Source organism: Trypanosoma cruzi, genomic scaffold (genome assembly GCF_000209065.1).
Source record: "Trypanosoma cruzi strain CL Brener 1047053517147 genomic scaffold, whole genome shotgun sequence".
Taxonomy (NCBI): domain Eukaryota; phylum Euglenozoa; class Kinetoplastea; order Trypanosomatida; family Trypanosomatidae; genus Trypanosoma; species Trypanosoma cruzi.
This window is the reverse complement of record NW_001849487.1, coordinates 179827-189287: the sequence shown is the minus strand read 5'-3', so window position 1 is coordinate 189287 and position 9461 is coordinate 179827. Positions and strand designations below refer to the sequence as shown.

At 53.1% G+C, this 9461-nt stretch overlaps 5 protein-coding genes across 5 annotated transcripts, besides 4 other annotated features; all 5 read right to left on the bottom strand.

Annotated features, from left to right (window-relative positions):
- Tc00.1047053509103.39 (dynein heavy chain, putative) lies at window positions 1-4691 on the bottom strand (the record flags this gene model as incomplete). The annotated part of the gene is made up of 1 exon (XM_800919.1): window positions 1-4691. A coding segment is annotated over one exon (4691 nt), but the record flags the coding sequence as incomplete, so codon positions are not given.
- Window positions 1-9461: a sequence feature (heterozygous, Esmeraldo-like haplotype).
- Window positions 4767-4793: a microsatellite.
- Tc00.1047053509103.30 (hypothetical protein, conserved) lies at window positions 4980-5306 on the bottom strand (the record flags this gene model as incomplete). Its single annotated transcript, XM_800917.1, has 1 exon — window positions 4980-5306. The coding sequence occupies one exon, from the start codon at window positions 5304-5306 to the stop codon at window positions 4980-4982; it is 327 nt and encodes a 108-aa protein (XP_806010.1).
- Tc00.1047053509103.20 (tubulin-tyrosine ligase, putative) lies at window positions 5560-6945 on the bottom strand (the record flags this gene model as incomplete). The annotated part of the gene is made up of 1 exon (XM_800916.1): window positions 5560-6945. One exon carries the CDS (start codon window positions 6943-6945, stop codon window positions 5560-5562), a length of 1386 nt encoding a protein of 461 aa, XP_806009.1.
- Window positions 6956-6997: a microsatellite.
- On the bottom strand, window positions 7151-8686 carry Tc00.1047053509103.10 (hypothetical protein, conserved; the record flags this gene model as incomplete). The annotated part of the gene is made up of 1 exon (XM_800915.1): window positions 7151-8686. One exon carries the CDS (start codon window positions 8684-8686, stop codon window positions 7151-7153), a length of 1536 nt encoding a protein of 511 aa, XP_806008.1.
- Window positions 8810-8842: a microsatellite.
- Tc00.1047053509103.4 (protein kinase, putative) lies at window positions 9034-9461 on the bottom strand (the record flags this gene model as incomplete). The annotated part of the gene is made up of 1 exon (XM_800918.1): window positions 9034-9461. A coding segment is annotated over one exon (428 nt), but the record flags the coding sequence as incomplete, so codon positions are not given.

Here is a 9461-nt window from a genome sequence, read left to right as displayed (position 1 = left end):
TCTGGCGCACCACCATAGTTTAGGTGAAGCGCACCAATAAGGGTACGGTAACAACGATCGGTGAGGGGTGTGATGACAAGACGGCCAGTGTTACCCAAATATTCATAGCCGTATCGAAGCGATGCATTGATCTGGTGCACATACAAGTGGTCCTCCTCCCAGTAATACCGCAGCTGGGCCAGCCAGTCAAAACTCTTTGGGGTATCCACGCCCTTTTCCGAAAGCTGGCCAATGATATCTTTACCATGCACCTCCACAACCACAAGTGCCTCGAGTGTGCACCGCTCCACCGCTGCAAGGTTACGATCTCTCACCAACACAATGAGATCATCCAGCTGTCCAACGCACTTCTCGTGATACGTGGTGAGACCCACAGTGCCTTCGCTACTCATCGCCTCTGTCGCCTCCATTGTCCAGTAAAGTGAACAGACGGCAATGACGACTTGACCAGGCCACGCACGAATAAACTCTGTTCGCTTTTTTCGGGTAGCATAATCTCCCGTCGCCTGACGCAGTTGGTCGAGAATTGTATCCCGCATAACTTTTTCAAGAGCCTGCAGCCACTGCTCAACGAGATTCTGATAATCTCCGGGGTTAACCTTCCGGATAAGCTGCACCACCTCTCCTTCGGATGACTCCATCGCAAGAATGTCATGGGCGTCAGCAAACTGAATACGCTTGATGCCCTCAAAGCACTTGCTGAGGTACGGCTGCACGAGGTATGGGTCCTTGCTGTCGGACAAAATCTGAAGCAATTCCTCGTTGGAGATAAAATAAAACCGGGGAAACGCCATCCTTTTTGTTTCAAGAAACTGCTGCAACTTCTTAAGAATAATGTCAAGGTTGTTGTTGTTTTCGGTGAGAACCCGCAGCAACGTCTCATCTTGGCACCGAGTCAGGATTTGTGGGGTCATGCGAGTCAATTCCATGATTTTGTGCCATGATTCATCGACTGCAAGGAAAAGCTGTTTTTCTTTTGGAAGGCTGCGAGAAATGTCGGCAGAGGAGAAAATCGGCTCCAGGTAGGCCCACGTTCCTTGGCACTTAAACCACTCATCCACAGTACACTGAATCTTGTCCAGCAATGCCTCCCACCGCGACACACGTGCCTGGAGTGCTGGTGCCTGACGGACAATCGGCTTCCCGAGCATCGACTGCGTCTTCAGAATGTGCTCATCGAGTGTCAACTGCATGATGTCATTTGCCTTTAGCTTGTGCGTGTCTTGATAGGGTTCCATGTCGAAGAGCAGCTTCTTCCACTCCACTTCCATCGCCATGAGTTCACTCTCCAATTCGAACGATTTTTGTGCCACTGTAGCAATGCTCTCAATCTGTGGCAAGAAGTCCAACATTCCAAGTTTGATAAACTCATTAAAGGGCCGCCACTCGTTGGAATCGACGCCACCCGTCCCTTGACTTTGTTTCTCCTTCGGTACACCGCAGGCCTGATAAATGGCTTTCCAGTGACTTCCCTGCAGATTGCTGCGTAGTGCGTACAGAAGCGGGACGTATGGCTTGAAGGCGGCAATTTCCGCACGAATACGTTTCAGAACCCCCATCGGTTCTGCCTCTTTGACCTTCTTTGAGACGGCTGCAATCTTCTTTAACCAGTCCATCAACTGTCTGTCAACTTCCAACGGCTCCAATGCCGACAGACGTGTGTTTAGCCACCGCTCGCTCTCGTTGTGGAAGAGGCTTACAACCTCCCAGAGGAGGGAATAGGGCTCCAGCTGCGCCCTAATCTCCTTCAACTGGGGCCACTTGGATTGCTGAAGTCCAAAGAGCGTCTCGTGGCTGTTGTACAACTGAACCTGCTCCTGGTGGTCCCTGATGCGTTGCTCGAGTGCTTTGGCCTGCTCATGATACGCATCAGCACGGGCATCATCGCCAAAATGAGCAAAGTCATCCACAACGTTACCCAATTGCACAATTTCGCTCGTGAGGGTTTCACAGTTATCTCGTAATTTCTGCATGAGGATGCTGCGGTACTCTTTGCTGCGGAAGTTACCGTCCTCCAGCTCCTGCTGCAGGTGCCTTGGCCATTCATACGCTGTGCGATAATCATTGCATGCGTCGGCGGAAAACTCGTAGTTGTACTTGAAAAGGAGATCAAACCCTTCTGTCAGTGTCTCAAAGGTGGCGTTGAGTTCTTCCTGTCGGGCAGGGATTCCGTCGAGGAAGTCGCGGAACTCCTGCAGTTCCTCGGGCGAGCGCGACTCTAACGCCATCCGTTCACTCATGTTGTTGTATTCGCTGATCATGTTCGAGCACGTCTTTCTCATTCGCTCAGCCAGAGCCTCCATCAGGGCACTTTGGATGTCGGTTGCCTTGGCGACCAGCGACGCCTTTATTCCTTTGCAATCGATAAAAAACATTTCGTATTTTACATGGTTTGGCGTCCTCCGCACAATGCGTTCCCGGTCACGAGAAAGGCGCTCAAACGTCCAGTCAAACTCGGGGAGCGACAACTGTCGTGCATTCACCTCTTCCACCAGTTCCCGCGTGTCCAACTGCAGAACGTACTCAAAAGTCTGGTACATTTGCTGAAGCTGCAGCGGTGCCTCAACGTTTTCAGCAAGGGCCTTCTCCACCATCGACCGCGCCTCGCATACAGCCGGGTCAAACTCGTCTAGTGGCTGCAACGCCAGTGGCTGCAATGCAAGCAGTGGGAAAAGCTGATCGCCCATCCCTTGGATTTTGTCCACAAGCTCAAAGCAGCCCTCAAACACGGCCTTTACTTTGCGTGAGACGTCCTCCAGAGACGGTGAGAAGACGACACGACCGGAATCCTCCACGAGATTCAACACAAACAGCGGACGCAGTCCCTTGGGATTCATCGTCATCTCCACCACACGCTTTGTGTACTGCAAGCGGTTAGAAAACGTCCCGAGGCGCCAGACAAATGGCACTTCCTTTTCTTTTTCCTCCTCCGGGGGTGGGGCAACGCTCTTTCGTTGCCGACCGCGTCCACCGCCGCCAGCATTGCGGGCCTGCTCTGCCTCTGCCTCAGCCATGGCTGCGCGCTGCCTCTCGTTCCACTCTTCTTGGCGACGCCTCCAGTGCTCTGCCTCCTCTAGATCCTCCTGCAGCTCGTCCATCGGTGTGTCGTCAACGCTTGGCATTACACGGTAGCGGTGGATGAAGGCCGCAAACTCCTCTAATGAATTGAGCAGCAGCCCACGTAGCTGTGAATTCATCATGACATTAACAAAATTTACAAATCGAGACATGCGGCTCACTGTATACCTCTCCAGGTTATCCTCGTAGAATTTAAAGTGCATATCGAGGTTGTTTTGAATAGTACAACGAACATTTACGCTCCACTCGTTGTGCAGCTTCTCTGAAATACTGAAGCCACGATGTGCCTGCAACTCCTCGAAGTTTCTTAGCCCAATTGGGGTTTCACGAGGTTCCCATTGCGTGATGCACAACAACTCTCCTCTGTATTCGTTCCATTGATTGTGGATGGCGTACACCGTATCGTGCAGTAACGCGTGCGTTTGAAATAAATTCTCCGCAATAAAATTCCGTGCCACGCGGAAGTTTGGCGATGGTGTTTCTATCGTACCACGCAGCGTACTCGGCGGAAGCTCGCCCGAGCCTGCCGACAGCGTTGTTGACGGTAGTAATGACGGCGGTGGGGGTGGCAACCCCAGTAGCTCCACGCGTCGCTGCTCCTCGGGGCTGGCCATCTCACGCCAGTGCTGTGCACGCTTCAGGCTGAAGTAGTAAAGTTCCTCCAGCTCGCGTGTGCACTGCTCCACGAGGCGCAGTGCGGTCAGGGGAAAGCGCTTCGCCACCAACCCGATGATGCGGTCCATCTGGTCCTGGTCCATCGGCGCGATGCGGCTTCCGTCCAAAGATTGCAAGTACATCCGCCCCCGCAATGCTGCCTCAGTCTCCGCCCGATATGCCTCCGCCTGTCGCACACGCTCGTGCCACAGTGCCTCGTCCTCCGCATCGAATATTATGTTGAGTCGTTTCGTCCACTTGCTACAGCCATTCGACTCCCAAACGACCTGATAACAGCTCCTTTCGTCGTCGTAGGCGACAACACGACACGGCAGCCATTGCACTTCATTGCTCCGCTTATCAAAGTAGCGGGAGCGGGCCGGTGTACCGCCATCCTTCTCGCCGAGCAGCACCCACTCCTGTGGGGTGCGTGTCTCAAAGTCTGTATTATCAAAGTCCTCCAACTGAAAATACGTGCGGGTGTACGCGGGTCCCGGCATTGCTGTCGTCTTCGTTTGCACCGTTGCGGAAGAAGTGGCTGTGTTGGAGAAGGGCTGCGGGGAAGGGGGCGATGGTGTGACCCGGCGACACGACTCCAACGTCGTCGGTGGCGATGCTGCACGCAAAGAAGGCAAAGAATTGGCCAAAATTTTCGGCATTCGCACCGGCAGTGGGGCTGCCGTTGCGTCACTCATTTTCGGCAAACGCACCGGCGGCAGCTGCGAGACACGCGTCCTCCATGATGGCTGTGCGGCGCTTTCGGTCATCTTCTGCTGGACTAACTGCTCAATGACGGGCTTCTCCCTCTCCTCAAGCCGCCACTGGGCAAGATACCCACGGGTGATTGCCCGCCGCTCCCGCGCGGTCTTATCCCTCAGCAACTCCTCCGGCACAACAACGGCATGCTGGAATGACGGCGCCGGTGTCGGTGCTGAAGGACCACGGTGCCCTTTTTTCATTTCCTTTAGATTCTCTTACTTTCCCTTTACTGCAGTAACCTCCTGTAAGTATGCACGGAATGTATTGGGGGATAGAAAGAAAAGAAAAGAAAAAGAGAGAAAGTGGTTGCCAAGACAAATAGCGGTCCCACCGGAATATGATATCCACGTGGGTTTCGTGCACATCCCTCACGTCCACTGGACAGAAACACACGCACATGCAGACGGGCAAACGGAAATATATATTAAAACAAAATAACGATGCCACCGTTCCTTTTTGATTGGTAGTACGTTACTTTTCTTCGTCGTTTACTCGCGTCTACTCTTCTTGAGCGGCCTGGCGCCCACGTCAAGACGCGCGCACACCTCCTCCGCCTCGGTTGTCTCCCGTTCCCTCTTTTTTGCCTCTGCCTTCGCAACTTTCCTGCGCGCCCCGTTGGACTTCAGCAGGCGGAGGTGCCTGCGCAGCTCGCGGAGCCGCTCCCGCGCCGCCTGCCGCATCTCTGACGTCACAGTCACCTGCGGCTTCTTTGCCCGACGACGGGCTGCACGGGACATGATAGGCTCCTTCTTCGGCTCGTCGTCGCTCTTCTCAGTGGGCCCCGCCGCCGCGTTTTTGCTCGTGTCATGTGGCATCGTGCCTGCGCGTGGCTTTTGGTCCCCGCTCTGCTCAGCGGCAGTACAGGAAGAAAGGAAAAAAGAATGAAATAACAAATAAATAAGAGAGTGCGCATGAGATAAAGCGTTCGGAAGCACAAAAAAAAAAATGATAATAATAATGAGAGATCACACAAAGCGGCCCGTCGATGGGACCCCCACCGCAACGGCAACTTCACACACGACGTCCTCCACCTTCTCCTTTCGTCTTTTTCCCTTTGAGTGCCCGCAATCACATCCGTGCGGCTCCATCGGGAAGCGCGTCTCCGACTCCCCACAACTTCACAAACCGCACGGTATCTACATCCCACACACGCAAAGCATCGTCGCCGCCCACAATTGCGAGGGTTTCCTTCACGACCGGATGCAAATATTTCGTTGCCACGCCGGGGGATCCGTTGATTTCCAACAAGAAAACGTTCAGCTGCTCGTCAATGATGAGGTCGTACCCAAAGAGCTGAAAGCATTTGTACGGCATGTCAGGCAGTACCTCCAACTCTCCCTTCATCGTCAACAAAGTGCGCAGAATGATATTGCCAATCTGAGGAAGAATTTTTTTTCCAAAAACGTCTTCCTTGTACACCTCGCGCAGGTACGCTGAGAGCTGCGGGAACCAGAGCTCATTGCCACTCTCATACTGCCCGAATTGTGGCGACCCCTCCTGTAGACAGTGGTTCGTAAGATGCGCCAGCGTGTTACCAAAGTTGTCCGCGTCGTACAGCACGCTCGAGGTGCGACAACTCCCCTGCGAAAAGGCGTAGATATCATACGGTGTCTTTAAAAAAGCCCACACTCGAACATCAAACTTTCTTCCGCGGTACAACAACGGACGGTCTACATACCGCTGCGCCACGAAGATGCTGCGGCTGCTCGGATCCAGCTCCTGAATGAATTTTTCAATCCCTGAGAGACCGCGTGTCAGCAGAATATCCTTCCCTTTGCTGCCGCTGCTCGGTTTGATGATCCAGGTCCCTTCAGGGTGCTGCTCCACCCAACGCAGAAACGCCTCCCTATCATCCGGTCGCCTCTTCTGGTCACCGCCCAGCACAAAGGAGCTCGGCATCCACTCATCGTGGGTGGCATCAGAACCGGAAAGTATCCGCGCCATTGACGCCTTGAGAGTTAGCCGGTGCGAGCCGCGGAAATAATTGATCCACCGATAGCCACCGTACCGCGATGTCGCCGGCAACCGCTCACACCGCAGCAACGAGTACGGTATCGTGAAACGGTCGCCCAAAACAAGATCGCATTGCACAATGAGTCCCTTCGATCGCGCCTCTCTCCAACCCAATTGACGCAACTGGGCCGCCATTTCCTCATAGACGCTGAAGGCAGATTCGCCCAAAAAGAAAAGGGATGATTCATCCTCTTGCTTCTCGCTTTGTTCTGTTTCCTGGTGACGCCTCTGCTGCCGCTCTGCCTCTTCTTCCGGCCGCGGCACAGTGGGATCCACGTCGGCTGTTGCGAATAACTGCGCATCCATCCTAACACCCACCCGTCGCTGTGTGCAGTTAGGGGGCGTAACCCCCCCGCAACAAAATGAAAGGGAGAGAGAAGAAAATAACGAAGGGAAAAAATGTTTGTCAATAAATGCAAAGACGTGCGATAAGCCACGCATCTGTGATCCGTTTTTTTTTTTTTTTTTTTTTCAGTTGTTGTTTTTTTTATTTGATTTCGTTGATCTCATTTTGTATTCCTTCAGCCTCACCCTTGAGCCTTCCATTAACAAAGCCACGAGGGCTATTTTTGTTGTTCTTGTTGCTGTTGGTTTTAACTGACACGCACGCATACACACACACACACTCTCTCTCTCTCTCTGATTCTCACGCAGTGCCGTACAACTTCACCGTTTTGTCTACTGAGCAACTGACGAGGCTCCGTGCGTCCACGCCCCAGCAAACCCCAGTGACGGGCTGCAGGTGCGAGCTCAAAGTCGCCAAACTCTGCAGCGTCGACTTGCCCCAATCAAACAGGCAAACTTCTTTCCCCGCCACTGCAAGATATTTACCGCTGCTGTCGAAGGCAACGACAGGAACTTCACTACACGCCACGGGAGACACTCTTGCGGACGTCACCGACGGAGAAGACACGGTGTGGATTGGCCCAGACATCTTTCGAAGGTCCCACAGTAATGTCTTGCCACCGACAAGTCCCGTCGCCAAGGTGAAGCAATCTGCGCTAAACGCCACGCTGCAAACGTTGTTCTCAACATTAAATGGGACAATGGTGTCCACGCACATCTGACGTGTGTTCCAAATGCAAATTCCTCCGCCATCTACTCCAAGCGCTGCAAGTGAACCGTAAGGATGTACACCCAAACACGTGAATGCCGAGAGTTCCTCAGCTGCTGCCGTGATGGACGCGATAGACTCCATGTGATCAATGTCCGCAAGCCCGATACGAGCTGCGCTCGCAGAGAGGAGCAGGTGGCCAGCCACAACCCCTCCAAGACCGACAATGCCCCCGTCGTGTTGACGAACAACGCCTTGGCACAGCAACGCCTCCGCCTCACAGCTCCATATGCGCAGTGTGGCATCATCCGATGCTGAAACAACACGGAGGGCACTGCCAGTGTTGTGAAGGATGATGTGACGCACAGCCCTCTCATGCCCAAGACCAGTTGCACACACTCGACCATTTTTAACTTCGTAGTGGGCAACCGTGGCGTCATCTAAACCAACAAAAACAGCGTTGTCTGTAAAAAAAGCGGCGGCCCACACGCTCTTCGCCACGTCGATAGAGGCTTCTTCAACAAAGTCCCGCACATTTTGTTCAGATGCCAACGATGGCGGGGCCACTCTGGTCTTCCGCTTTACACGTTGAAGTTTGTCGTACTCGTCGAGATCCCTTAGCACCGCTTCTGGTACCGACAGCCCACCACCACTGCCGCCGCTTTTGTTGTTATTATTGTCGCGCAAAGACTGAGCCTTCTCTCCGGCTGCCTGTTCACCCGCCTGAGTTCCTGCTGCGTCGCGATCCTTGATGAACGTTGCAATCACGCGACAGGCTGACTCGTACTGGTGAAGCGCCTGTGCCAACTCCTGTTGCGTCTGGGCAAGCTGTTGCCGCAGTGAAAACTGCTCGAGCATAATGGCGTCCCACTGGGAATGAAGCTTCGCCAGGATGCCTGGGACAGTCTCGCTGCTGGGCGACAGTGCTCCCCCCACTCCTCCCGCTACTGACTTCAACACCGTTGGGCGAACAGCGATGAGGTCATCCTTCTGCAGCGCCTCGCCAGTGACAGGGCACCTGCCATGCTCGGCGATGTATTGCTCGATCAAAGAGCGTTCGTACAGGCAACCAGAGAGCCTTGACACCACTGGCTCATGTGGCACACGGTTTGAAATACAACAAAACATGAAGTCCTTCGTTTCTTTCCTTGAGTTTCCCAGCAACAGCGATCTTGCAGAAAAAAAAAAAAAGGGGGTGGGGGAGGGGAAGGGAAAAGAGTCAGAAAATACATCAAAAACAAGATGAAACTGTAAAAATGATGATGATAATAATAATAATAATAAACGCCGGATCAAAAGATAGGCACGTACATGAGCATTTATGCATTGCCTTCAAAGCAAATGGCCGAGTGAAATGGAGAGACCCCCAGACACACGTGAGAGTAAAAAACACACAGCCGCATTCCTCAATTGCATTTCGCCGGTTTTGCGGAAAGAACCAATATGGGTATATAAGAACGCAAAACATGATACATTTAAACCAGCCATGGGTGTTCCAATGACTGCAGCGCGGATGGCCGATTGGAAGGTTCCGGGGTCATAAGGAAGAGAACAAAGTCCTTAGCGGCCTCGCTAACATTCTGCCAGGCAGAGCGTGGAAAAGGTATGTTGTGACGCAAAACATTCGTGAATACCTCGGTTGGTGTGCTGCCATCGAACGGGAGTGCCCCGCTGAGAATGGCATAAGCCACGACACCGAGTGACCAAACATCACATTTCTCGTCGTAGCTGCAATCACATTTAGCCAGTTTACATTGCCTGATGCCAACCATTGCAACTTCAGGGGCACTGTACTGCGGCGATCCAACACACTCGCTGTTGGGTATATTACTTGTTGCAAATCCAAAGTCACAAATGCAGACATTTTCCGGTGGTTCCCTGTGGTCTCTGGGCAACCGGATGA